Below are 25,501 nucleotides of genomic sequence, written 5' to 3'. Positions count from 1 at the left end.
CCAAATAAACGGATAAAAATATATATCTTGTTAAATCAACGAAAAATAAAGCCTTTCGCTTAGGACGTAACATTGAGGCATCGGTATAGCTAATTTTTAACATATTTCTTTAGAGTTTCGTGTATATAGGGGTGTATACTGGATAGTTATGAGTTCGCATAGTTGTCGCGTAGTCTTATGGAGTTTTTTAAATTGCATAAATAGGTACAAACTATAGTATAGTACATAGTCTAATTGTAAAACATGTCTTAAGGCAAATCATAGCGGTTCAAGCAGCACTTTACACTTACATCTGTAACTAGCTTAAGGCAACATCGATGTTCTAATGCGTTTAAAAATAAATTCGTTAATTTCTAAAACGAAATAATACTTCGTCAGCAAATGCATTATATTCGAGTTCAAGTTGTGGACGTATACTGTTTGATTGTATTTCTAGACGCAGCCGTACTCATACCAGATGCTATTGCTCTTGTCTTCGGTCCGCTTCCTCGCCGACTTGTCATCCTGCAAGGGCGTTCCGGAGACGCTGCCGCTGGCCTGCAGCAGTGGACTCTGGTCTCCGCTGTTCGAGGCTCCTCCGATCGTGGTGTTTATACGGTTGTACATGAGAAACGTGGCTGGACCCACTGGAGCGCTGTTTTCCGCACTCTTCTGAGGCGTCTGGGGTTCAGCAGGCGTTGGCGTTGCAGTATTGCCGGAGCCACTGCTGCCACCGGACTGCGGCTGGGCGGAGCTGGGACTGGAGCCATCGGGAAGCTTCTGGTGCTCGTCGATAAGATAAACGGTGCGTCGAGAGCCGGCTGTACCGAGTGTCAGACTGCTTCCCGTCACGTCTGGCGCTTCAAGACTGCTGCGAAGCAAATTGTTTATCAGTTACTTGTTTAATTAAAATTTTTCAGGTGAGGAGCGACAACAAAAGGATGCAAATACGCATTGTGCAGGAGGGAATGGTGGATTCGGGATTGACAGTTGCCGCTTAAAAACTTAATTTTTATTACATGAATGTAATAGTCTGTTCGTTTTCAATTGGAAAGTTTTAATGGGATCGAATCGATTGTTAAACATCTAAAGCGCATACCCGTGCACGCTATTTCTACGTGAGTTATTCAAATCCGTACGTTTCTGAGCCTGGAGGCTACTGCGCACGGCGCCGCCGCGTTGGATCGAGTTATCCAGCAAATCCCTACTCGGACATATTGTACAGTGTTTGTTTGTTGGTGCGAGTGTTGAGTTGTGTATAATACATGTAAATAGAACAAAAACCATGAACCAAAATAGCCACTAAACCATATTTATATTCCAACTCTATGACTTACCGCTGCAGACTCTGGCGAAGCGGGACATTACGCTGTAGTAAATGCGTGTCAGAGGCAATGGACAGTGGCTCCTCATTGCTATTATCCGACTCATTGCCGCCTGATTCGGATCCGATCACGAATTGGGAATTGGTACGAGCATCATCCACCCAAGAGCGCCGGTTCTGAAATAAACAATCTTCCGGTTATTTAACATCAAGCGACGGGTTTTAAAAAAAAAAAACCTATTACTTTCGGTTTGGTCTTGATATACAGACTGAACACACGTAAGAGATTCTTCTTTCAATAGTTATTTCTAGCAAACCTACACGACTGGGCACTTTGTTCATCAGATCCGAGCTAGCCTTCTTCACTCTTCGAACCAGCATGCTGGCAAAGGGTTTCCTGAAGTTAAGAATGGTAGAGTTAACACAAAATTAACTTTGCGTTCTTTGATTTTTACTTTTTGTGCACCGTGGTCTCCGACTTTTTGTAGTGCTCCATGATTTTCTCCTCCAGCTTCTCCTTCTGACGCTTCAGACTGTGCACCCGTTCAGTGTAGTTCTTCTCCTCCTCATGGAAATGCTTTTTGTCCTCCAGGGATATGGCCAAAAGTTCCTGATACTGGGAGAGCAATTGTGATACATTGTCCATCAAGGCCTTGCGCTCTGAATCGAGCTCAGCGTTGTTTTGAATTAACATCTGGGGGAAAATTTAAGTAGGTTTAGATCAAGAAAATATATTGGCACCTATCAACCCACCTCACATCGCTGCTGAACCTTGCTGTACTCCACCTGCAGGTGACGCACTTGGTCGCTCTTGGTGTTCAGCTCGCCGGAGAGCTCAGTGTTTTGTAGCTTAAGGCTTGAGTGCTCCATACGCACCATCTTGTACTGCTCCTGAATATTTTTGTACTCGTTCTTGAAGCGATCGCTGGTGGCGAAGAGATTGCGGAAGTCATCGGTGAGCTTGGAGTGCTCCGTGCGCAGGATGGACAGATCCTCGCTGCAGGTCTTCATGTTGTTGTTCTGAGTAGTCAACTCCTCGATGCGCTGTTCTAATGCTAACTGCTGTTCACGAGTGTCGCGCAGCTCCTGCCGTAAGTCCCGCACTGCTGCCTTGAGCTGCTCCTTGTCCTTGTTCAGCGACTCGTACTCCGCGGAGAGCTGATCGTGTAGGCACTGCAACGTTACCTGATCCTGCAGCGCATGTTTATGCTCCTGCTGCAGTGAATCGATGTCCTTGAGCAGCGTGTCCTTTTCGGCTGCCAATTGAGAGTTAGCCAATTGAAGGGCTACATGCTGTGTGTTCAGGGACGTTATTTGCGAGCCCAGAGCAGCCACATCCACACTGAGCCGAGCATTCTCTGTCTGGAGCTGTGTATTTGAATCCTTAATGCGGTTCAGCTCTGCGGACTCTCGTGCCGGACTCACTCGCAGTTTGTGCTCGAAGCGAAGTTCCTGGGAAGAAGGTTGCGCTGGAGCGGGCACTGGAGCAGACGCCAATTCAATGTTCTTTTCCACCGTGAAGATCTCCTGTCGGTGGCACAATACACACATGTCAGACTTTACGCCACCTTCTCGCTCCTCCTCCTCTTGTTGCTCACGCGTCACATTTAGCATAATCTCGCGCACCGTTTTGAAGGTCTCCGGATTGCGCACCAGTTTCTCTACGACATGCTCCACATTCAACTCTCCAGGCTCTTCATCGGCAAGTCCAAGTTTCTCCAAGTTGTGACGTACCTTCTTCGTTACTAAAGTACCATTGACAAGGTCGTTACGAAGTGTGCTTATCATTTCTTGATCAATAATTCGCTGTGAAGCTAGCTCTTGGTTTTGTTTCTCTAGTTCGACAAGCTTCTGGTGCACTTGTTCCGAATCTTCAAGTGCCTTCCCCAGCTTTTGAAGTTCCTTGCTTTGTGCATCAAGACGATTGATACTCTCGTCCAGCTGCACAGATTTTTGCTCGCTGCCCTCCTTCAGTTTCGAGACTTCCTTGAGCAAGCTGGCATTTTCGCGCTCAAAAGTGGATACCTTGGCCTCGATCTCGTAAAGCTTTTGTTTGGTCTGTTCATATTGCTTGGATTTTTGGGCGTATTGCTCTAGTTCCTTTGTCTTGCTCTCCGCCAGTCGTTCAAGATCGTCGGCTCTTCGCTGAATGCTATCGTTAAGTGTTTGGATGCGTTGCTTCTCCTTGTTTAGAGTTTCAACATGTTGCTCGGCATCAGAAAGCTTTTGACGGTCAGCCTCTCGCTCCAGGCTCTGGCGATCATAGCTTTTCTGGCGACTATCCACGGCGTCCTGAAGCTTTTTGTTCTCCTCCAGGGCATTCTTAAAGACGCCCTCCAATTCGACATTCTGCTGAGTCAGCCGCTGGATGTTTTCCTGCATCTGTTCGGTTTTTAGAGAGAGCTTCTTCTTCTCCTTTTCTAGTTCTAGCATCTTGCTAGTGGACTCGTGGAAACTGCTTTCTTTTAACTGCTCTAGGGCGGCAGTTAAGCGACGGTTCTCCAGCTCCAATTTGAGGGCTCGGGTTTGGGCATTGTTCGTTAGCTGTTCGGATAGGCTGTTGTCGCCTGAGTTGCAGTCGTCTTCGTTTTCGGAGAAGGATTTGTCCAAATCCATCGTTGAGTTAAGATTCCTGGCTACCAGTTGCAGTTGGGCATTCTCCTCTAGCAGCTCTTCTAGCTTGGACCGGTCCACGTCACGTTCCAACGCCATGTCGTTCAGCTTTTGCTTGTACTTGATAATTTCGGACTCCAGGGAGATGGCGTGCTCAGACCTTTTCCGGTAGCGCTGTAACTGCTCTTCCAGCATTTCTCTGGGGAAGTAGGGGGAAACAGATTAGAAAGGTAATAAAGGTTTTTTTGATAAATATACTTTGATTCCAACAGCACACGGTTATCCTCCCGCAGTTCCTCAACTCGGGATTTATAAAAGTCCGAGTCGCCGAGCTTTTCGCGATACTTCTGAACCTCTACCTCCAGTCGATCGGCTCTTTCCGCCCGTTCCCTAAGGATGTCCACCTCGTCGCGATATGCTGCTGCCCGCTTGGCCTCCGTAAACCATTCCTGGCTCTCCTGACGCAGTTTGTCAAAGCGGGCCTTCTTGTCATCTAGCTCCTCGCGAAGCTCCAATAGGTTTTCGGACTTTTCCTCACTAGAAAATTTTAAGGAATTAAGGTAAGCACATTAAAGAGTAAATGAGAAATAATCTTACAGTTCCTGACGAAGTTTACGGTTCTTTGAACGAAGATCCGCACACTCAACGGCAAGGTGATTGCTTTCCGAATTGGAAGAGGATGAAGGCGTTGAGGTGGCAGTTCCATTCGAAGGGGAGCGTGGAACGCTGACTCCTTGACCACACTCCACCATATTGTCGCTGGCTACCATTTCGGTCTCCACGCACGCCAAGTCAATCCACTTGAGATACATATGATCCCGCTCCTTGGTCAGACGCAGGATGTGCGTGTACATGGTCTGCGGGGTCAGCCGCTCCAGAGAGTCCTCGGTGAGCACCAAACTATGGCTGTCGGTCACCTGTTTGATCAACGCCACGATGGCGTGTTGCGTCTCTAGATCCAGTTCCTTGATCCGGGCAATAAAGAGCTCCTTGTTGGGACATTGCACTGCTGCCCCGAGGAGCAGGGTCAACAGCGTTTTCATCTGCTCCAGGCCGTTCCTGCTCTCCGGATGGTGGCCCAGGGTGAAGGCATCCGGCAGAACCAGAATTGTCTGGCCGAGTTCCTCCTCAAAAAGGGACTTCAGATTCCTCACGATGCACTCAAAGTTCTTGGCCCTCGCGATGCTGAGGGATTTCCCGTTCAGATCGCTAAGCTCGCTGGGATTATTCTGGGGCTCCGGATCGATCTGCAGCCAGACGCTATGGATTATGTGGCCATCCAGCAGGGAAGTGTAGCCAGTGAGCAGCTCGGCACGTGGCAGACATGATTCCAGCTGTAAAGGAAGAAATTACCAGTTTTTTAGATACGGCATTCAACAAAGAACCAGAGCGGGCGTGAATATGTATATTCGCTGGACAAGAGCTCATTATACTCCTCCTCCGTTCGTTTTGTACCGTAAGCAGTCTTGAGCAAGTTACAATGACCTTGGTTCTTTTGCGACTGCTGCGGAAAGCCGCATAACTACATACAGTTGGGTGCAAGATAATGGGAGTCCGAATTGGAGTCAGTGTCTTGAAAAATGATATTACTTTAAATGGCCTCAGTGATTTTTTATTCTTCAACATTTAATTAATTTAAACTAATAATTCAATTATTTTTAATGACAGCTGAAGGCAACTTGTCTAAAAAGTGTTATATACAATTTTATTTTTTAATATAAAATTATTTGATCCTATAATGATCGTTCACATTCTTTATGTTTTAATATCTTTTGTATGGTGTTTGACCGCTGGATCTAATTAGCTGACCTCAGCTGTCTGTGTGAGTATGTAAGCAGGTTGTTCTCACGACTCTGTTGTTGTTTTTGTTGTTTTCGCCGTTTCCATATGTGAGTGCTTGGGAATCGAACACTTGAATTATTTATGCCAAGCACATAGCCCACTTGCGATGCAAATATCGAGCATGTTTATCCATATCACACGTAGTACTCACCCAAGAAATTATGGACGAATTTACAAATTCATCAATTTCCATTGGCGTCGCGGTCGCCGTGCCAGCCATTGTTGTTGTTTTTGTTATTGGACGGGCGGAATAGGTAAATGCAGGTAAGTGTACGTGTGTGCCGCTGCACCTGTCACAATGGAACAGCTGCGGCTTTTCCGCACTGCGATGCTATTATGATAGTCTTTATATTCCCAACATATAGAGTCCCACAACAGCCTCCCAAAATTCAGTCCAAGGACGGGGCATTTTCACTGAATTTGGATCCACTGAAACACACACATGCAGGCAGGTCACAGTTGTAACTTAACTAGGATACGCTGGAGCGCACTTTCCGGATCGGATTAGGTTTAATACACTAGTCAACAAGAAACACTACAAGGCGGCACTACAAAAAATAGCGAAAATCTTTTTGGGGAAGACTGGACTGTTGGAAAAAAGCATAATTTGTGCCGGTGATGACACTCCTCCACTGTTGCCAACTATCGATTAAGGAAACTAGAGGTGGCCTTTTGCGATGTAGCTATACTTACAACAGCTATATTTGTAACTAGCTAGAAAGTAGCCAAAATATAATTTTAAAATTTAGTTATATTAGCAAATCGAAATCAATATGCTGAGGTGAAAACGTTTTTACTAGAAAATTATCTTATAAAGTCTATTGAATAGTAAATAGTTTTATATTAAAGCGGTTTCATAAATAATAGCTAAAAGTAGCTAGTTGACAGCCCTATCGATTGAGCTTATCGATGTCGATGACCACGTCAAACCCAACCGAATTCAAATTTGAAAAAGAGCAGAAAGCTTTCGTGGATCGGCGGAGGAGGAGGTGGATGCTGGGCTGACGAACCGAACGGAACGGATTATTTAACGCGCCGCAAAAATGGCAACGCTTGCAAACAAAAACCAACAAACGCTACGAAAGTTACATTATTAGGATCTAACCCCACCTGGAGTTAAAATTGTTAAAGTTTAAAGTGTGCTTATTGGCGATACAAAAACGACGGGTTAAGTTAAGTTAATTTCGACTGTCTATATATAGATCATCTGTATAGGCAAGCACAATATTGCAAATAGGTTAAATATCTAAATATCTCGAAATGGGAAATCAGCCGGGAAAGCTGCACACGCATCCGCAGAGCGGTCGGCCCAAGAAGGCTGTCCACTGGAAGTCCGCAGGCAAGTAGAAACTCCGGAACATATTGGAGTCCCAGTCCCAGTCCCAGTACGTATTCCTACCCGATTTTCAAGAAATAAAAGGGGGCCCCCGAAGAGTAGACAGGCCCAAATAGCTGGCTGGTGGGAGCGCTAGAAATGCGTCTATTTTTAGACACTCGCACACTCAGTGGTTGCCGTGTTCTTCTGTTTGGCCCCAAAAATCTCACAACGTCAAAGTAATGTTGTCTTTCGAAAAGCGGAAAAGCCATTATGCTGAGATACAAAGTGCATTATTATGTAGGGCCTAAAACGGTTACTATATGGGGTAGTGGGCGAAAGCATGTCCAAACCAATATATCCGATTTAATTTCCTTATGACTAGCTTATGGATTCTACTTTTTAAAATGGCACATTTTTCGACTTTAAAATGGTACATCCATAAAAGTTAGTTCTTGTTATTACATGCCTATTTAAATTTAGTTTTTAAGCTTCCGAAAAAGGCTTTGGAGAAAGGTATCTCAATAGTATTGATCGCACTAAAAATGTTAAAGTTGGAAAGTTTTTGGATCCAGGAATCTTTTTACTTTTCACTATATAATAGGTCGAAAGTTAATAATAATATAATGGCTTCTGAAGAGAAACAAGTTTTAATTGAAGAGATCTTAAAATTTTTTTGAGAAAGGTAGTGTTCTAAATTCCTTTAAATCTGGACCTTCACTTTTTTATATGCCCTCCTTTATACTCCAATCAGAGCGACCTTCACCACCCGGCCGTCCCATCCTGACGCCAGTGGCCCTGCCGGAACAGCAACCGGACGTGGTGAACTTGCGCTGGGATCGACCACTACATGATGGGGGTTCCCCCATCACTGGCTATACGGTTGAGCACCGCCGCATGGGATCCCCCCACTGGGTGAGGGCCACGCCCACTCCGGTCGATCGCTGCGATGTCTGCATCAGTGGACTGGAACCAGGATGGCGCTATCAATTTCGCTGTTTTGCCGAGAACATCGTGGGTCGATCCGATGCCAGCGAACTTTCCGATCCTCTGACAGTGACGCTCCAGCGGAATGCCATCACCGTGCCCCGCTTCATCGATGAACTGGTGGACACGAATGCAGTAGAGGATGAACGAATCGAGTTTCGAGTGCGCATCCTGGGCGAACCTCCGCCGGAAATCAATTGGTTCAAGGACGGCTACGAGATCTTCAGTAGTCGGCGCACCAAGATCGTGAATGACAATGAGGCCAGTATCCTGGTGATCCACCAGGTAGCCCTGACCGACGAGGGCGAGATCAAGTGCACGGCCACCAATCGAGCGGGTCATGTGATTACCAAAGCACGTTTGATGGTGCAGGCTCCGCCCAAGATACGATTGCCGCGCACCTACGAGGATGGACTGATTGTGGAGGCGGACGAGGTGCTGCGCCTTAAGGTGGGCGTGGCTGGACAACCACCACCAGCCATCACGTGGCTCCATGAGGGCGAGGTGATCGCTCCAGGTGGACGCTTTGAGGTGAGTTTTAAGAACTAGGTTTATCTGAAATGCATGGAAATTCCTAGTCACATTAAAAATCATTCAAACAAAATATTCTACCAGTAATATTATATGTGATAATTTACCTTAATAATATATCTTAAATGGTTTAATTTCCCCTTTAACCTGCTCTCCATTTCAGATAACCAACACTGAGAAGAACTCGCTGCTCAAGATCGACAATGTGCTGCGCGAGGATCGCGGCGAGTATATGGTGAAGGCTTGGAACCGACTGGGCGAGGATAGCACCTCCTTCCTGGTCACTGTGACGGCCAGACCCAATCCGCCGGGTACTCCCAAACTAAACATGTCCTTCGGCAAGTCGGCCACCCTCTCCTGGACTGCTCCACTTGACGACGGAGGATGCAAGATTGGAAACTACATAGTGGAATACTTCCGAGTGGGCTGGAACGTTTGGCTCAAGGCGGCCACCACCCGTGCACTGACCACCACGCTCCACGATCTGATTGAGGGTTCGGAGTACAAGTTCCGAGTGAAGGCGGAGAACCCCTATGGTCTAAGTGAACCCTCGGGAGAATCGGAACTGCTCTTCATCCCGGATCCCAAGAGGGGCATCACCAAGCCAAAGTCAGCTACCAAGATAGCAGGGGACGAGAAGGACAAGCCCAAAGGAGGAGATGGAGCGGTGCAGGTGCCACCACGTCGGAAGACCCTGTCGCCACCACGACCACATGCAGATGCCGCCACGGGCATGTCGCCCAAGCAGTCGCCCAGTGCCAAGCGGAAACCAAAGCCGCAGCTGATCGACAACGAGCAACTGACCCACGAGATGTCCTACGGCACCTCGGATCAGGCCTTGAAGATGGACGTGCGCAAGAGTCCTTCGCTGAGCAGTGCGGATTTGGTCAATAAACCCGCAACTAATAGCTCCTCCAATCCGAAGCTCAACTTGACGCTGGTGACCACCACATTGGCACCGTTGGAAAAGCCATCTGAATCCTCGATCCCCAAGTCACCCAAGTCCCCTTCAACTACATCTCCATTGAAACTATTTAATCCCAAGCCCTCGGGAGCACCAAAGGATAGGTCGCCCGTGCCGCCGAGGCCACAACCCTTGCCCACTCCGCCCAAGGAGAAGCCGGAGAAGGCGTCACCCAGTAGCAAGAGAAGCTTGAGTCCACCCAACAAGAGGCAGCCGGCTCCTCTGCGCAAGAGTCCAACTCCACCGGAACCCATTAAGGTAACACCAGCTCTGCTGAGGAGCGAGGAACCCGTTCAGCTGGGAGTCAACCAGAACGTAAGACGCTTCTCTGGCCAGACCCTAAGCCCGGCCAGAAATGTGCCCACTCTGGCCTTGGCCGTGGCATCCGGTGTGTCGGCTGTGATTGGTGAGAAGTTGCCCACCATCGAGATTAGTGCTCCACCAACGCCGCAGGAGGAGGAGGTGGAGCCTTCCATGCCAGAACCTCTCCCGAAATCCCAGTCCAACCAAAGGCGCTTCTCCAGGTCAGCCGACAAGCACGACGAAGTCCACACCAGCAATGAGTTCATGCTGGTCGTCTTCGACAAGAACAGCAAGGTCAAGGATAAGGACAGTACGTATCCAGTTATAAGGCTTGCAGGATTAAGGATCACCCACTAACTCATTTCATATACTAATCAAATACCCATCCCATTTATCTCACCCCCAGAACAAGATTCCTTTGAGCTGGACCTGGAGGACGCCATCCAGCCACCGCCCATTTCGATTTCAGCCCCGGATCTGGCCTTCCTGGAGTTCACCAACTTGCACACCACCTTCCCACTCCGCCGATCCGTTAGCTCCACGGAACTTTTGTACGAGCGGGCCATGGCAAGGTTCTATGAGGCAGTGGAGCTGGAGCAGGCTTCCAAATCCCGCAAGACATCGCAGGACAAACTGGCCACACCGGCTCCCCACCAGACGCCTGCTAATCTTCGCAAGCGTTTGGGCTCCATTTCGGAGGCGGAACGACTGTCCTTTGAGAGAAGGAGCGAACTACGTCGCCAGTCGGCGGATATGGTGTCAATATCGCGAAAATGGGATTCCAGGGAGAACGTCAACGACTTGGGTAACCTGACACGCATCCACACCACTGGACAATTGCCGCTGGAGCCACGAAAGGATCTGAGGGAGCAGGAGGAACCGGAGGAATTGGAGGAGGAACATTTGACGGAGAGTACGGCCGATGATAGCGAGGATATGGATCTGGATTTCGATGAGGATATGGATTTGGAGTACCAGCCGCAGAAGCAGCTGCAGCAGCAGTCCAGCAATGACCTCGGTTCGGATTATACGGAGAGCACTGCCTCCTCGGAGCAGGACTCCATCGAGAAGTTTAAGATGGAGCTGCTGGCGCGCACCCGGTCGCCCAGTCCCCGGGATCTGGAGACCTATCATCCGCGTACCATGGGCGCTGGAACCTTCACGCCCTACCGAGCTCCCACTCCGGAGCAGGCTGCCGTGGTGCTCAACCGTCCAGTGCCACTGCCCAGTCCAGATTTTGTGCCCAAACCAATCCTCAAGAGATCTTCCAATGAGCATGTGGAGCAGTCTATTAGTCCTTTGCCAAGTGGAATTGGAAGCGATATACCATTGACCACCAGTCCTCCAGTACCTTCGACGCCTACTGTAACTACCAGCAATCCCAGTACCCTCAAAATGGACCTGGCCAAGGGAATAAAGTCATTTTTCAGCCGCGACAAGAGATCAGCCACGGAGAAGAACACGGAGGCCAACGAGGAGATATCCAATCCGCTGGAGAAGACCAATGCTGCTGCCATTGCGGCGGACTTGGAGGCAAAGCGAAGGATTAAGGAGGAGGAGGAGCAGCGTCGCAGGGAGGAGGAACGTCTCATGCAGGAGGAGGCCCATGCCGCAGTGGATCACTACAGCGATCTGGTGAGGGAGGTGGGCAGTTCCCATAAGTACCATACACCCCTCTACCTGGATCGCGATGAACTGAAACGAGCGGCGGCCAAGGCGGCGGCAGAAACCGACGAGGAGGACATGCTCTCCCATGCGGAGGAGCTGAAGAAGAGACTCGCCACCGGTGGCGAAAGCGACGACATGTTTCTGGCCCCACCAGTGGTCAGGGAACGGCGGCTCTCCATCTCGGAACGGGAGCAACTGGTCCATGTGCGCGATGCAGCCAGCAATCTGGCATTCCACCGTTTGCCAGATAGTGGAGATGCGGAGCAGGAAAACGAATCCCAGCCATCGCAGCAGGATGAAGAGCCCGAATACCCCACTGTGCTGGTGGTGCCCCCACCTAAATCGAAGAACAAGAGCGAATCTGAGACTGAGAGCTTCATGAGCGAGATGGTGGAGGCTCGTCCAGATGCCAGGGGCAGGACTCGTTTGGTGAAGGTCAAGAGGGTGATTCGGCGGAGGGTTCCGTCCAGCACTCGATCGCGCGATGCCTCATTGACCAGACCTCCGCTTCCGGAAGTAGAGGGCAGTCCGCAGACAGCCCTAATCCTCTCCGCCGCCGACAGGGATTTGCTGCAGAAGGCAGCCGCTCTGGCCATCCTCCAGTCGGAGGAGCAGGCCCACGAGAAGGTCCGTTCGGCCCTCAGCTACTGCACGGATCTGGTCCTCTTCCTGGTCGCCTGCTATGTGTACTTGTTCAAGGACGCCCGCCTGGTCCTGCCCATCCTGGGCCTGATCATCTACCGGCAGCTGGGCGAGGCTGTGAGGGGCTATGTGCCCGGTTGGCTGCGTCGCAGGATCATCGGGGATGGTAGCTAGACCACCATCCGAACCCCATCCCCTGCTCACACTCACATGCGTTTATCGGTTAAGTTAGTTTTTATTACATACGACTTATTTATACGTCTTAAGGTAAAGTTGAAGGTATCCCCCCGAGTACATCGTACTAGAATCTGTATACGTAAAATCCTTGCAAGTTCTGCTCTGGTTTTCTGCTTTGATCTTTAAATGTTTCAGAACTTTAATTGATCGTTAAGTGTATTTTGAAATTTGTTTTACAGTTCAAAACGTTATTATGGATCTTTAGTGATCAAAAAATTCAAATTCGAAGTAAGTTTGAAATACTGCGAGATTTTTTTGTATAAGGTGATCGATTTTAAAAACCAGAGCAGGAAAAACAAGTAAAATAGCCAATTCTATTAACCATTAATCATTCACTAAAATTACACATACCTAATCTTACCTTCCCATTTTCGAAATTACTCATCCATACTGCGAAAACCTCTTTGCAAGGATAATTGGTAATCATCACCCCAAAAAAAGATAAATCCTATATATCATCAGTTTTCATTTGCTTTGTGTATGTATGTGGAGCTATGTAAATCCTAATGTTATGAAGTGTTCGTTTGCGGTTCTTTGTGGTCCATGTCCATCCGGATTGTTGGTGATTCACTTTGAAAATAAAGCTTAGCATGTTATAAATTCGTATATATATGAGTACTTTCTTCGGCCATGTTTGCCAACCGCCTGTTAATGCCAAAACACAGACTTCCGTGGGGGATTTGAGAGTAGGTAAACCCATAAACAGATCGAATAGCTTATCAGATGACGTCTAACAGAAATGCTGCGCCAAATTCCGGGAGTCGCTATCAGTAGATAATAATAACAAATTCGGGAGATATAAAAGCGTCTGCGAATTTTAGTTGGTAGTCATCTTTCGCTCGCTTTCCAGTCATGTCCATCGCTCTGGGCTGCCTCTTTCTGATCACCCTGGCCAGTGGATCCCTGGCACAGTGGTCTCCTCATCTGGTGCCTCCAACTGGTGGTCTTCTGCCGCAGCCTCCGCCCGCAACCTTGGCTCCACCGGCGACTTTATCCCAGGATCTGGATGAAGTCCAGCGTTTGATCCAGTTCAAGCCCTTGAACCAACTCTTGGTGCGCTACCTAATCAACGATGCCCAGTTCCAGTCCTTTGTGCGGATCATCAACAGCAATGCCGCATTCACCGCCCGCTGGCGTCTTCTCTCCCAGCCGGAGCTCATCATTTTCCTGCAGTGGACTGATCAGCAGCTCCTGGCCTCGGGTGGTTCCTTTGAGATGGAGGAGCAGAGGCTGAAGGTCAGTCTGTTGAACCAATTCCCCTACTGGTCCGGCACAGTCTTCGGCTGGCAGGGATTCCTCAACGAGGCGCAGCTCTACTTTCCGCTGTATGCCATTCGGGCGCACATCAATGCCAAAGTGCTGCAACAGGGCATCTTCGCCCAGTTCTGGCAAAGATTACAAGGTTTAAGGGTGATGTATGAACGCTGGTTGACCTCCGTGGAAACTTCCCAAGTGCTGGCTGAACTTCAGAAGGCTGGCATCGATACCGTCCAGTTGGATGGCATCATCCGAGAGTTTTTCGGCTGGACTTCTGTAAATGGAACTGCAGATTCTACCACTGCCGCACCTGTAACTCCAGCTGCCCCCACATTAATCCCGGGTGCTGTTTTACCACCTGTAAACGCTGTTCCTGTGGTTGTCTAGGTTGCCATAATACAGTGATGGGAGAGCTAACCATTCATAGGTAGGATTTAAAATTTATAATTCCTACTAAGGTACACTTAAAACCGAAGAATGCAAAGAGATGCATATTATTCATTAAAATGAATTTGGGATCAAAGATTATGTCCATTGCCTATTATTTGGAAACTATATTTATCAGGTATATGATTGTTAACGGAATGAAAGTCTAAATTTATAAAAGGTTTCAAAGAGGTCAAGAGATAAATTAGTACTTCTAGTAAGAAGTAAGGAATCTCTACCTAGATGAATACTTCCCATCACTGTCCATATAGCTATCGTATATTTTGGATGATCTTTGCCCTAGCAACATCAGACCAAAGCCTTTAACAATCAATGGGGACTATCTACATCTACTATACGTAAAACGTAAACCGCACTATGTGGCATCCGGCGGAGTTACTTAGAACTTGAGTTTGCCCAAAGTGTCGGACACTTTCTGGGCATTGGCCCCCTTCTTCTTGTTGTTCTTAATGGGTGCCACTGGGGCTTTTGGCTTCTTCACCACCAGATCCTTGTGCAGAGTCTTCAGGCTGGCGTCCACCTTCTCCTGCTTGGCCTTTACAGATTCCTTTATCTATAAAGTAAGCACGTAAGTGATGGGGCTTTCTCTAGGTGACGTTAATCCTCTCACCTGCTTGAGCTTGCCCTGCACTTCCTTGGGCTTCTTACCCTTGCCCTTGTTCCCGTCGGCCACCTTGAATACGTTCTTGGCCTTCTTGGACTTGTTCAGCGCAGTCTTTGGCTTGGCGGCTCCAGGAGTCACCTTTTTGTTGTTTGCCTTGTTGCGACCCATCTGAAAGTAGGCATAAAATGAGACTCATTTGAATTGTTTGTATGTTACAACTTTATTGTATCTATTGTATCAAACACATTTCACTTTGGTGACGGCCACCTCCTCCTCCTCCGCACAACGCTTTCTCTTGATTTCAATCTCTTTTGAGGTGGTTAGCAAGTTAAGGGATAGCTTAAAGGAAACTCTGTACATGTCCTTGTTGGGGGCCACATTCCTCACAAAGTTGATTCCCTCGAGCAGGTTTTCGTCTAGGCTGGCACCCAGATTGTGCTCCACCAGTTGGCGCACCAACTCCTTGGTGTTCTCACCCTTGGCAAAGGAGTAAACATGAACAGTGGGATAGGACACGTTTTCCGGCAACTCAGCCAGTTCTTCTGCTTTGTAGAGGCCACGAAATGCATCTAGGAACTCCACAGCCATAGCTGGTAGGTTCATTGTTATATGGATGGCATAGGTGGTGGTATCTGTGGTCAGCAGAAGCTTTAGCAAATCCTCCCGCAGCTCTTCGAGTATAAACTGCCTGCCATCCTTGTTAAACGTTTGTATATTAGCCAGGCACTTATTTCTCTTGGCATTATGTTGCAGCCAGTGGAAGCTCTCGGGATTCAGGTCATTGGCCAGGACATCGCAGCGCTTCTTGGCAGCAGGAACACTGAACGGACCCACACCAGCAAATACGTCAAAGAGAACATCTCCCGATTTCAGCATTTTGACAATCCTTTCGTGCTCCGTGGAGAGGCGGGGATTCCAATACACCTTGGAGAAGTCAAACTCGAATGGCACACCGTTCTCCTTGGTCTCTACCTGGTACTCAGGGTCTCCGCAGATCAGCTCTAGCTGGAAGTTGCGGTAGGTGTTGTCAATGGAGGATGCTTTGTTGACCACCGTGCGGCAATTTGGCAGTTTGTCGCGGAGTACCTGGCCGATGAGCTGCTTATAAGGCAGCAGGTGATCCCGCAGATTGAGATGGGCAATGTGGCCAATGCGGGAGTAGGAGGTGAGACCTTCCTCCTCCGTGGGCAGCACACTTTTCAAGATCTCGTTGGCACTCCAGTTTTCATAGCCCAGCTCTATTTCGGCGAACGAGAAGTTCTCAGAGGTGACTTCCCGCTTTTGCAGATCTTCTGTGGGCAGGGATTCCCAGCTCTTGACAGGTGTTGGATGCAGCAGGATCTCCCGGGATTTATCCACAGCTCGGACAGGATGCAGGTGCTCCATCTTGAGCAGGAACTTCTTGATTAGCGGCATCACGCGTTGCACTTGAGACTCGGGAACCCGTAATCTGGGCACCTGGACGCTCTTCCGGAACTGATCCCTTTGGAGCTCCTGCATTCCGCGCACCGAGTTGGGAGGCTGGAGTTCCTTGGCGTCCATGTTCCGAAAGTAGTGACGTAAACGACTCGGTATAATCGTTAATCCCGGGACCTTCAATTTACCCACTATAAACATCCAAACACGTGCGACCAAGATTCTCGGATTTTCTAGTGTTTTTGGGGGATGTCGGAGAGTTTCTAATGGTGTGGAAGGATCTATCTGTTCATTGAACATTCGCGGAGATCCAAAATATCAAATAATCTTTGAGTATACCTCTAATATTCCCAAATTCTGGATAAGCCTAAGATCGAATAAAAAGCCAAACAAACGCAAAAAACGTGAAAAACGGTGTGACCAGGCGTATGACCTTTACAATATACTTTCTTGTTCAGGAAATATACTAAAGTGAGGAGATTTTTTTTGAAATATTGATTTATTTTTGAAAAATATATTCTTTTATTTTAATCTAGTCCAGCTGTTTTACAATATTTTGTATTTATAATAGAAATACATTTTGGTTAAACTTAAAATCTGTATAACAACACAGAGAATGTCAGACTCTTAAAAATTGGTACAAATACATCATTAATTTTGTCAATAACACGAAACCTAACATCGATAAAACTTAATTAACTACATATATACATCTTAGCTTTTAAAACTTTTTAGGCAATATTGAAAAATATTACAATTACACGGTCCAATCTATTTTGGATTTTTATATATAACTTGTCTAGAGTATTTTTTGGGAATTACATTTTACTTTGGTGGCGATCACATGCTACTCCTCTGCGCCTCGCTTTCTAGAGTTTTCAATTTTGTTTTGAAACTAGTAAGTTTAGGGGTAGCTTAAAGGAAACCCTAAACATGTCCTGGGAGGGAGTTACATTTCTTACAAAGTCTATTTCCTGGAACAGGCTGTCATCTAGACTGGCTCCCAGAGGAGCCTCCATGGAAGCTTATTCCGTAGACATGAACGATGGGATATGATATGTTTCGAGGCAACTGAACCATCTCCTCTGGTGTAGAATATCGAATAAAAAGCCAAACAAACGCAAAAAACGTGAAAAACGGTGTGACCAGGCGTATGACCGTTACAATATACTTTCTTGTTAAGGAAATATACTAAAGTGAGCAGACATTTTTTTGAAATATGGATTTATTTTTGAAAAATATATTCTTATATTTTAATCTAGTCCAGCTGTTTTACAGTATTTTGTATTTATAATAGGAATACATTTTGGTTAAACTTAAAATCTGTATAACAACACAGAGAATGTCAGACTCTTAAAAATTGGTACAAATATATCATTAATTTTGTCAATACCACGAAACCTAACATCGAAATAACTTAACTAACTACATATATACATCTTTGTTTTTAAAACTTTTAAGGCAATATTCAAAAATATTACAATTATTACAAGTATTTTTTGGGAATTACATTTTACTATGGTGGCGATCACATGCTACTCCTCTGCGCCTCGCTTTCTAGAGTTTTCAATTTTTTTTAGGACTAGTAAGTTTAGGGGTAGCTTAAAGGAAACCCGAAACATGTCCTGGGAGGGAGTTACGTTTCTTACAAAGTCTATTTTCTGGAGCAGGCTGTCATCTATACTGGCTCCCAGATGTGCCTCCACCAGTTGACGCGCCCACTTTTTTCCATCCTCCTTATGGAAGCTTATTCCGTAGACATGAACGATGGGATATATGTTTCGAGGCAACTGAACCAGCTCCTCTGGTTTGTAGAGTCCACGAAAGGCATCAAGAATCTTTACAGCCGATGCTGGTAGATTCATTGTTATATGAATGGCATAGGCTTTAACAAATCCTCCCACAGGTCTTCGAGTATAAACTGCCCACCATCCTTGTTAAACATTTTTATATTGGGCAGCCGCAAATTTCTCTCGGCATTATGTTGCAGCCAATGGATGCTGGCGGGATTGGGGTCATTGGCCATGACATGGCAACCCACTCTGGCAGCAGGAACACTAAAATGACTTTGGTTTTTTTAAGCACTCGAACAGCTTATTTTTCTGCAACACACTTCAAAACTTTAGTGACATTTTACGATTTATTTAAAAATAAAAAGTCAATTATATAGATTTGGTGATTATTACAGAGATTAGCATTCATAGTATACAATATGCACTTTCGCTGAAGATTTTTACAAATTGTTACAAAAATATCTTGTATTTTGTCTTTTTGACTAAACTCTATCAAAGACAATTATTTATCAAACAATGTGCGAAAGAACTCAAGCTGGTCTTGTATCGATTTACAATTTGTGCAGATATTTAAGGGCCTGTTTTTCAAATTGGACACACAAGCGTCTTAAAAGTTAAAGCTCGTAATTAGGCCAGTTTATAGAAAAGCGCATTTATTATTTAATTTTACGTAGTAGTTGTCCTGTCCGCGAAGCGCTCGATATTTTTTTAATGTACACATAATTACTATCTTTAGCGTGGCAGAAACATACAGGTAACAGTTAGGTCTTGGGCGAACCAAAATATATAAACGGCGGAGCAATTTAGCGAGTTAGCTAGAAGTTAGATTAAGGGAAGCCTTGGCCCGTTCCAACTGCCTTCGCTGTGGAATCCAAATGACATTACTACAATTAAATAAATAAAGGCAAAAACGCTTGCTTAAAGTAAAAACCCTACATCACGGAACCGCTGATCCGCCTGATTCTGATGATCCTGCTGAGCCCATCGATCCTATCGGCGATAGCGCCCCAAATACGCCCGACAATTGGGACACGAGTGGTGCACATCCATGCAGTCATCAATGCAGCAAGGTATCAGGCAGCATCCCAGCCAGCATCTAGGGATGGAAAATAACAATCAAATGGGTGTTTTTTCAATGAGCAGCACTACCAATAACTCACCCGAAAAGGGCAATCAAAAAGCCGGACAAGTAGGCAATCATTCCGGGCTCGGTGCGCGTGGTCGTCTCAATCTCGGCGTGGCACGATGGACAGATCATGTGCGTCGAGGTGCGGCTGATGGGCACCACCGTGGTCACAATCGTGGTATTCGCCGTGGTTGCAGGCGCAACAACAGGCGTATATGGACCCACGGGCTTCACCCCTCCCACCGCCTCCTGGTATGAGGGCGGGGCTGATGGGGGCGGCACATAGGTGAACTGCGGAGGAGCACTGCCAGGCTTACTCATATTGCTAGGCTAGTAAATGCACTTAACACGGTTAAGTATCTGGAAAGACACAAATATTGGGCTTAGTACAACAAAATGAAAATTTTTTTTAAAAAGCATGGGCCAGCTGTTGAAATCAATTAAAGAAAATTATTGGAAAATTTTGTTCTTTTTTTGTTTATGTGGAATTATAGGTATAATTTATGGTTTTAATGGTGTAGAAAAAAAAATGGTAAGAGTACCCAAAATCAAATTACTACTCGATCCATTTGAGATACAAATGTGTAAATTCAAGCTTGCTGAAGTCGAAAATAAATTGGAATTCAGTTCGACAAACCCATCAAAGTACACATTCAGAAAGGTAAACAACCAGTATTGAGTTGATTCAGAAAACGGACGCTGAAAATAGCACAGAGCCCAATGGTCAGCATCTCATCCACGGCGCCATGAGTCATTTTCGCTCTTTTGGCACGCATTCGTTTCTATTAGAGAGCAGAAGTCTAGAGCGACCCCAAAACAAGCTCCAAATAGATATACCCTATGCAGAATCAAATGAAGAACGTTTTTGATAAGGAACAAAAAGGTAATATTTATGTTACTATATGAAAAGATTTATTTCAATTTGATATATTATTCCACCTCTTGTAACTAGTGACTTAAATATTATGCATAGTACCAATAAACTTTATATTGTCGTTAAAAGAAAAGTATTTTTGTCCGTTAAGCAACAGATCTGAATAATCTACTGGCGGTCACAAGGCAATTACCAATTGAAATTCCATGAACAGATTGTGAGCAAACTTGCAATTGGGAGCAACAATCGAAGGTTTTGACTGTCTTTTCGGTGGAAGCTCAGATAAGATATGACAATTGAATCCGTATGACGACAACTGCCAAAGTTAAGCAATTGCTTTTACATGTCTGACGATCAGACGACAGGCACTCAACTTTTAGAGCTGGTGTACAATGACCTGCCCCTCATCCAAACTGCGCCAACTTTCACCATTCGTTCAGGGAGCTATTGCAAGCACACAGATATAGATATCTCAAGGTATCCCATATGAAACCGCATAGTTGCAGGCCAGGCCAGGCGGAAGTAGATATGGCTAAAGCGGGGAACCAGATGTCTTGGTCTTGGCCAGAACGCCAACAATCGGCCAAAACCAGCTGCACTTGGCGGAAATTACTACAGATACACGACGTATAACGTATGACGTATGTGGGCGATGTGCATTGAGCTTAGCCTATCATGAATCAACTTTGATTCGGTTTATTCCCGATCAAAGCAAAAGCGTTAATGCAATTAACAACTGATGGTGTCTGAATTTTTACAAAATTCTTCCATTTAACATTGTCATTTTAAAGCTTTTTAACAATTTAACCAGTTGAATACGAATGGCGGCATAAATTGAAAAATAAATTGAGACTTTCCATAGCATGTCGCTTGGTGCCCCAGAAATCTATCTTATGTGCAACCGCAGCGATTACGTCAGACATTCAGACATTCATTATCTCAGCTCGGATGAATCTTCGCTTTGGAAATGCGATAACCTTGCGATTTTTGTCCAAGCGATGTTTAAATCACACAGTTTAGTACTGACATTAACTAATGCCCTAAGCTAGTTAAAATTGCTGATATACTGGCAGGCAGTTTAGAACTAAAGTTGTTTTGGCTAGACCTATCTTATCAAGGCTTCATAGGGACTGCAGTTGGGATGCTGAGATTATTTTGAACAAATCTTTAGCAAATATAAACAATAAGCCAAATAGTCTATCTAATCTAATGCAGCCTTATTTAAACAAATGTATTTGTTCTAAAAAAAATTTTGGTATTCTATTTCCTTTTTCGCAGTGCTATAATGATCTTTAAAAATGTATTAAAAAACTATGTAATAGAAATTTCAGCTCAATCATTATTCTATCTAATTTCATAATAACTTTTTAAAAGAGTATAATAAATTAGAATATTCAGCTGTGTATGTCTGTGCGTACAAGGTCTGCCACTCGAGGCGATCAGAAGAGATTTAAAAAACGCCTTAATATGTATTTAATTTTAGCCTTTGTGTTAATTTCGATTTCGTGCATTCCTCCGCCATATGTAAATTTAATGAATCGAACTTTAGGCATAAGGGGCGTTTTTTCATTCAACAAAATTGCCGTACACCCAATTACATTAGTGGGTAAATCAGAAAATGGAATAATTGAAGATATTTTGGAGGTAAATGGTAGTGAAATTGCGCACAATTACTTGGGTCGGTGAAGAGTGTTTTGTGAATAGAACTGGATTTGAGTTGGAGCGACCTTGTGGACGCCCTTTTGAGACCGCTTTTTCAGAACGGAACCGAAACTGAAAACGAAATTAAAACCCTCCCCTGTAGAACGATGATGGTGTAGGTTTTGGAAGATGTGTGCTCCGCACATTATCTTTCGCACCGCCAGATGTTTTTGGCCCGATGCTACAGATGACGTAGTCGCGCCAAAAATAACCACTTTGGTGGGCGGCAAGGACGCGGGGGGCGTGGTAAAAACAAGAGCAAAAGATGATATGATTACAGGTGTGTGTGTGTATGTGTGTTTGTTTGTGTAGGTGGTTTGTGTTGTCCAGTTGAAACTGCTTGTTGCTTTCGATTTATGTGGTAATTAAATCTCTTTAGATTAGTACACTTCACAGCCCGACAGATAATACCATATATACCACATATAACCACAGCCCGATTTAATTTGCGCTAATTTTTAATGTATATTTTTATTCGCACGCACACGCAGATACACATTGGTATAGGTTGAAATGCACACATAGTGCACATTTTTATCTGATTTTAAGTTTTATCTAATTATTTTTGAGGCCTTATTTTTGGCTGCCCTTATTTGGCTGTTATTATTAGCTTGTCACACCTGCACAAATATTCTTTCGAAAGCGATCGTTACCTCGAATTTTGTAACCGATTGCGACGTTTACGTTATAATAATACAAATTTCTCGTGGCAGAGTGACCGTGCGTGGATGGTTTAAAAAATACCACACAATGGTAGTCGATAATTTGCGATATGTTCTTTATCGATAGCACTGCCCTTTCAAAGGGAAATGCACTGCGAAAAATATACGCCGGAAATTCGCGAATTGCTGCCCGTGCGGGAGCACAGATGCCAAAAGTGTCCTAATTTGGTTTTTGGGAACCTCAGTCACTATCAGCTGCACCTGCGTCAGCGCCACCAGGAAGTGCTCCCGCCCTCGCCAGGTGGTTCCAACACCGCTTTCCATTGTCCTGTGGAAAAGTGCATCTACCATGTGGCCACCAGGGGAGCCCGCAGCTTCACCAGCCTTCGCCTGCTGCGACAGCACTACCAGAAGAGCCACCTGGACAAGAACTACAAGTGCCAGGAGTGCGGCGAGAAGTTCCTCCTTCAGCACCACCTGGACAAGCATCAGTGCTCGGAGCACAAGTGTCCCGTGTGCGAGCTCACCTACAACAGCAAGGCGAGCCTAAGGACCCACATGCGTCGCAAGAACCATCTGGTGGAGCACGAATCCGACAAAGTGGCCATACCCTCGCTGGCCAGCTGGAAAAAACTCAACCCAGTACCAAGTTCACCTGCAGAGGCGACTGTGCCCTCAATTTTGGAAGTTGCCTCTGTATTACCTCTTCCAGAGGAATATATAGACACTATGTCCTCCAGCTTGGCAATAGTCACTGAACTACCAGCTGAGATTTCACCTGCAGAGGCCAATATCTCCTCCAATCTTGAACTTCATACCGAATCACCCGCAGAAGAGGAGCATATTCTCTGCTTCCTTCCCATTATGGATTATTCCCTTGAGCTGTCCTCCCAGAAATTGGACATGGAAACCCAAACGGAAGAGGATGATCTGAATAAAATCAGGAACGAAGTGTTGGCGCCTCTGTTGCGGGATATAGAAACTCAAACGCCCGACACCAGAGGTGATATAGCAACGATGACCGATGATTTTCCAGAGGAACAGGAGCAAGTTGCCCAGTCAGTTGCAGTCGGCAGCGAATTCCACTCCTATCCAGAAAACGCACCTATGTTCGATTTGCAAACCTCCGCCCACATGTACACCCAGACTTGCGACGATCTGTTCGAGGAACTGGGACTGTCCCACATCCAAACCCAAACCCACTGGCCGGATGGTCTGTACAACACGCAGCACACTCAGACCTGCGACGAAATAATGGATGAACTCTTCCCGGACAACTTTCAGTCGACCTGTACGCAAACCAGATGGCTGGATTGGAAGGATACTGGTGAAGGCGAAAGTTAGGAAAATCAAAAAAAAGCTTCTATACAATAATACTTTCCTATTATAATCCTAAAGTAAAACGGAGTTTTACAAAAATGAATCAAGACTTTATAGTTCTATAAATGATTTTATTGAATAGAAAATTAAGTAAATATTTGTTTTGTAATAATCACAAAACAATTATAAAGCCATGAAGTAATACAAGATGTAATACAAAATTGTTCAAAAGTAGTCTTTCTTAACGTAAATCTAAGCAGACTTTTATAGAGGTCAATTAGTTTTTATCTTGGAGCGAACATCCGACTTGGTCAGGAGCAGCTCGGAGCATTGGAAAAAGCAGTAGCTACAGAAGCACAAGGCCATGTAGTTGCCCACTCCACTGAGGTAGGCGCCGCGCATCAGGAAGTCACCGATCTCCTGCCCACCAATAAAGTAGACATTGGAGAAGGCGGCCGGGATGAAGAGCTGTGTGGCCAACATGGCGTACAACCGCTGAGCACACACTGCTCCCAGATGACGCTGTGTCCACCGCTGGTACTCCGGCAATGAGGTCAACGTCTTGAACAGCTTCTCTGCAGCCAGGCAGAGGAAATTCAGAATGCTCCAGATGAGCACGTAGGTGTAGCAACCATGCCATACGAACACAAAGGCAAAGGTCAAAGCGGTGGCTCCAAACTTGGCCGCCGGCGAGGATCGCTTGCCGCACATTTCGGCGTATATGTGCTGGAAGAGGAACTCGTACAGGCCCTCATCGAAGTACTTCCACATGTCCGAGTAGAAGTGAATGCGGCCGATGCAGCGCGGTCTGCTGGGCGCTGGGATACCATCCTGCAGGGCAAAGGCTATACCCAAGCCATAGGTAACCACGTAGTACAGGAAGAAAAACTGACCTATAAAGTAACCGGCGGAATGCTGCCAAAACACCGAGTCCATCATCTCCACCATGCGCACATCCCGCGACATGTAGTGTATGTAGAAGTAGTGAAGGGCGCACTGCATCACCAGCCACCAGATGGCACTACGCAGGACTCCTCCGACGAATCGTACCCAGTCCTGCTGCTCATCCTCTCGCCTAGCTGCAAATCTCTGGTAGCTTATGATGGGTCCGTAGGTCAGGCAGGGAAAGTACATGGCATAGCCCAGGTACTGGATGAGGTTGTATCTCCCTAGATCCTCCTGTTTGGCCCCCATCTTGGACAGCGAATAACTGCAGCCGCGCAGCACACTCCAGGACATGGTGACTATCACCAGGACGTACTCCGTATAGCCAACGCGATCCGTCCACCAGGCGTTCTTCTGCATCAGATTAATGCACAGTATCCAGCCGGCGGACAAGAGCCACACCATGCTCTTGGATGTGACAAGGGAAACGAGGTAGTAGCTGGCTATTAAAGCAGCCAGTAAGACCATTGATGTCCAGTCCAGGTTAACTCCCAGGGCCAGGGCACAAACTCCGGCGAATGCCTGGCATTGAAGGCGAGGAAATTTCCAGCGCACGACTCCTTGGACAGCCGCATGGAGTAGGTAGAAGAGCCAAAAGCTAGCGATGAAGTCTCCAAAGTTTTCCAGCTCATCGTTACTGTCATCTCGCCGCCGCTCGGAGAAGGGATAAAAGCCCCAGCCCTCCGGAAACTGGAACTTTGCCTCCTTGGCTATGTGATCCCGAAGTCCGTAGATCTTGTACAGGCCCACAACTATATAAGCTATATAGACGCCGAAATACACGAATATCTCGCACCGGGTCAGCAGAGATCGGTCAGGTAACCTGGACATGACAAGACCACCGACTTGGGCTCTTCATACCGGGGAAAAGATTACGCTAGGGATGTGAAGAACCAGCGAAAATATCGATATTTTTTTTACCCTTTCTGGGGAAAAGTATCTTCGCTGTGA

The 25,501-nt window shown here is 46.2% G+C and overlaps 8 protein-coding genes across 15 annotated transcripts; 3 read left to right on the top strand and 5 right to left on the bottom strand.

The window, feature by feature from the left end:
• Positions 1 to 5: 5 nt before the first annotated feature.
• On the bottom strand, positions 6 to 6,395 carry Girdin (protein girdin). 6 transcript variants are annotated; one of them, XM_017070787.4, is made up of 9 exons: positions 5,910 to 6,395; positions 4,514 to 5,250; positions 4,175 to 4,453; positions 2,057 to 4,115; positions 1,759 to 1,997; positions 1,625 to 1,700; positions 1,317 to 1,480; positions 1,079 to 1,183; positions 6 to 850 (listed from the first exon to the last, which is right to left on the bottom strand). In XM_017070787.4, the coding sequence occupies exons 1-9, from the start codon at positions 5,976 to 5,978 to the stop codon at positions 433 to 435; spliced, it is 4,146 nt and encodes a 1,381-aa protein (XP_016926276.2). In that variant the 5' UTR covers positions 5,979 to 6,395; the 3' UTR covers positions 6 to 432. The 6 variants fall into 6 exon arrangements, with proteins under 6 accessions (XP_016926276.2, XP_016926277.2, XP_016926278.2 ...); XM_017070788.4 differs by having other exon boundaries at positions 6 to 847; XM_017070790.4 differs by having other exon boundaries at positions 687 to 850; positions 1,119 to 1,183.
• A 323-nt stretch (positions 6,396 to 6,718) lies between these two features.
• Positions 6,719 to 13,011, top strand: MnM (myomesin and myosin binding protein). The gene is made up of 4 exons (XM_036814967.3): positions 6,719 to 7,097; positions 7,828 to 8,591; positions 8,755 to 10,168; positions 10,265 to 13,011. Exons 1-4 carry the CDS (start codon positions 7,019 to 7,021, stop codon positions 12,340 to 12,342), a joined length of 4,335 nt encoding a protein of 1,444 aa, XP_036670862.3. The 5' UTR covers positions 6,719 to 7,018; the 3' UTR covers positions 12,343 to 13,011.
• A 212-nt stretch (positions 13,012 to 13,223) lies between these two features.
• Positions 13,224 to 14,190, top strand: LOC118877254 (uncharacterized). The gene has a single exon (XM_036814970.3). It carries the CDS (start codon positions 13,258 to 13,260, stop codon positions 14,047 to 14,049), a length of 792 nt encoding a protein of 263 aa, XP_036670865.3. The 5' UTR covers positions 13,224 to 13,257; the 3' UTR covers positions 14,050 to 14,190.
• On the bottom strand, positions 14,037 to 16,588 carry LOC108007113 (tRNA (guanine(37)-N(1))-methyltransferase). The gene is made up of 3 exons (XM_036814971.3): positions 16,469 to 16,588; positions 14,720 to 14,881; positions 14,037 to 14,662 (listed from the first exon to the last, which is right to left on the bottom strand). Exons 2-3 carry the CDS (start codon positions 14,879 to 14,881, stop codon positions 14,489 to 14,491), a joined length of 336 nt encoding a protein of 111 aa, XP_036670866.1. The 5' UTR covers positions 16,469 to 16,588; the 3' UTR covers positions 14,037 to 14,488.
• On the bottom strand, positions 14,915 to 16,462 carry LOC108007112 (tRNA (guanine(37)-N(1))-methyltransferase). Its single transcript, XM_017070714.4, has one exon. The coding sequence runs from the start codon at positions 16,427 to 16,429 to the stop codon at positions 14,951 to 14,953; it is 1,479 nt and encodes a 492-aa protein (XP_016926203.3). The 5' UTR covers positions 16,430 to 16,462; the 3' UTR covers positions 14,915 to 14,950.
• Positions 16,589 to 18,250: 1,662 nt separating the features above from the next.
• On the bottom strand, positions 18,251 to 22,384 carry LOC108007157 (LITAF domain-containing protein). 3 transcript variants are annotated; one of them, XR_005014232.3, is made up of 4 exons: positions 22,277 to 22,384; positions 19,083 to 19,408; positions 18,859 to 19,018; positions 18,251 to 18,784 (listed from the first exon to the last, which is right to left on the bottom strand). XR_005014232.3 is itself a non-coding variant. In XM_017070770.4 (3 exons), the coding sequence occupies exons 2-3, from the start codon at positions 19,367 to 19,369 to the stop codon at positions 18,913 to 18,915; spliced, it is 393 nt and encodes a 130-aa protein (XP_016926259.1). In that variant the 5' UTR covers positions 19,370 to 19,408; positions 22,277 to 22,384; the 3' UTR covers positions 18,251 to 18,912. The 3 variants fall into 3 exon arrangements, 2 of the variants coding, with proteins under 2 accessions (XP_016926259.1, XP_016926260.1); XM_017070770.4 differs by having other exon boundaries at positions 18,251 to 19,018; XM_017070771.4 differs by having other exon boundaries at positions 18,251 to 19,018; positions 22,244 to 22,367.
• A 23-nt stretch (positions 22,385 to 22,407) lies between these two features.
• Asciz (ASCIZ zinc finger protein) lies at positions 22,408 to 23,826 on the top strand. Its single transcript, XM_036815891.3, has one exon. The coding sequence runs from the start codon at positions 22,433 to 22,435 to the stop codon at positions 23,627 to 23,629; it is 1,197 nt and encodes a 398-aa protein (XP_036671786.3). The 5' UTR covers positions 22,408 to 22,432; the 3' UTR covers positions 23,630 to 23,826.
• On the bottom strand, positions 23,716 to 25,432 carry rasp (protein-cysteine N-palmitoyltransferase Rasp). Its single transcript, XM_017070754.4, has one exon. The coding sequence runs from the start codon at positions 25,379 to 25,381 to the stop codon at positions 23,879 to 23,881; it is 1,503 nt and encodes a 500-aa protein (XP_016926243.3). The 5' UTR covers positions 25,382 to 25,432; the 3' UTR covers positions 23,716 to 23,878.
• Between the last annotated feature and the right edge of the window lie 69 nt (positions 25,433 to 25,501).

Source organism: Drosophila suzukii, chromosome 3 (assembly GCF_043229965.1).
Source record: "Drosophila suzukii chromosome 3, CBGP_Dsuzu_IsoJpt1.0, whole genome shotgun sequence".
Classification (NCBI taxonomy): Eukaryota; Metazoa; Arthropoda; class Insecta; order Diptera; family Drosophilidae; genus Drosophila; species Drosophila suzukii.
This window is presented reverse-complemented; position numbering and strand designations above follow the sequence as displayed.

Excerpts from the sequence above, each read along its gene's own strand:
- LOC118877254 (XM_036814970.3), top strand. The coding sequence starts at position 13,258 with ATGTCCATCGCTCTGGGCTGCCTCTTTCTGATCACCCTGGCCAGTGGA.
- LOC108007157 (XM_017070770.4), bottom strand. The coding sequence starts at position 19,369 with ATGAGTAAGCCTGGCAGTGCTCCTCCGCAGTTCACCTATGTGCCGCCC. Across the intron at positions 19,019-19,082 it reads TTTTTGATTGCCCTTTTCGG|ATGCTGGCTGGGATGCTGCC; the intron begins GTGAGTTATTGG and ends TTCCATCCCTAG.
- Asciz (XM_036815891.3), top strand. The coding sequence starts at position 22,433 with ATGCACTGCGAAAAATATACGCCGGAAATTCGCGAATTGCTGCCCGTG.
- LOC108007113 (XM_036814971.3), bottom strand. The coding sequence starts at position 14,881 with ATGGGTCGCAACAAGGCAAACAACAAAAAGGTGACTCCTGGAGCCGCC. Across the intron at positions 14,663-14,719 it reads TGCAGGGCAAGCTCAAGCAG|ATAAAGGAATCTGTAAAGGC; the intron begins GTGAGAGGATTA and ends CTTACTTTATAG.
- LOC108007112 (XM_017070714.4), bottom strand. The coding sequence starts at position 16,429 with ATGTTCAATGAACAGATAGATCCTTCCACACCATTAGAAACTCTCCGA.
- Girdin (XM_017070787.4), bottom strand. The coding sequence starts at position 5,978 with ATGGCTGGCACGGCGACCGCGACGCCAATGGAAATTGATGAATTTGTA. Across the intron at positions 5,251-5,909 it reads ATTCGTCCATAATTTCTTGG|CTGGAATCATGTCTGCCACG; the intron begins GTGAGTACTACG and ends CTTCCTTTACAG. Across the intron at positions 4,454-4,513 it reads CGTAAACTTCGTCAGGAACT|TGAGGAAAAGTCCGAAAACC; the intron begins GTAAGATTATTT and ends AAAATTTTCTAG.
- MnM (XM_036814967.3), top strand. The coding sequence starts at position 7,019 with ATGGGAAATCAGCCGGGAAAGCTGCACACGCATCCGCAGAGCGGTCGG. Across the intron at positions 7,098-7,827 it reads TGTCCACTGGAAGTCCGCAG|AGCGACCTTCACCACCCGGC; the intron begins GCAAGTAGAAAC and ends TACTCCAATCAG. Across the intron at positions 8,592-8,754 it reads CTCCAGGTGGACGCTTTGAG|ATAACCAACACTGAGAAGAA; the intron begins GTGAGTTTTAAG and ends TCTCCATTTCAG.
- rasp (XM_017070754.4), bottom strand. The coding sequence starts at position 25,381 with ATGTCCAGGTTACCTGACCGATCTCTGCTGACCCGGTGCGAGATATTC.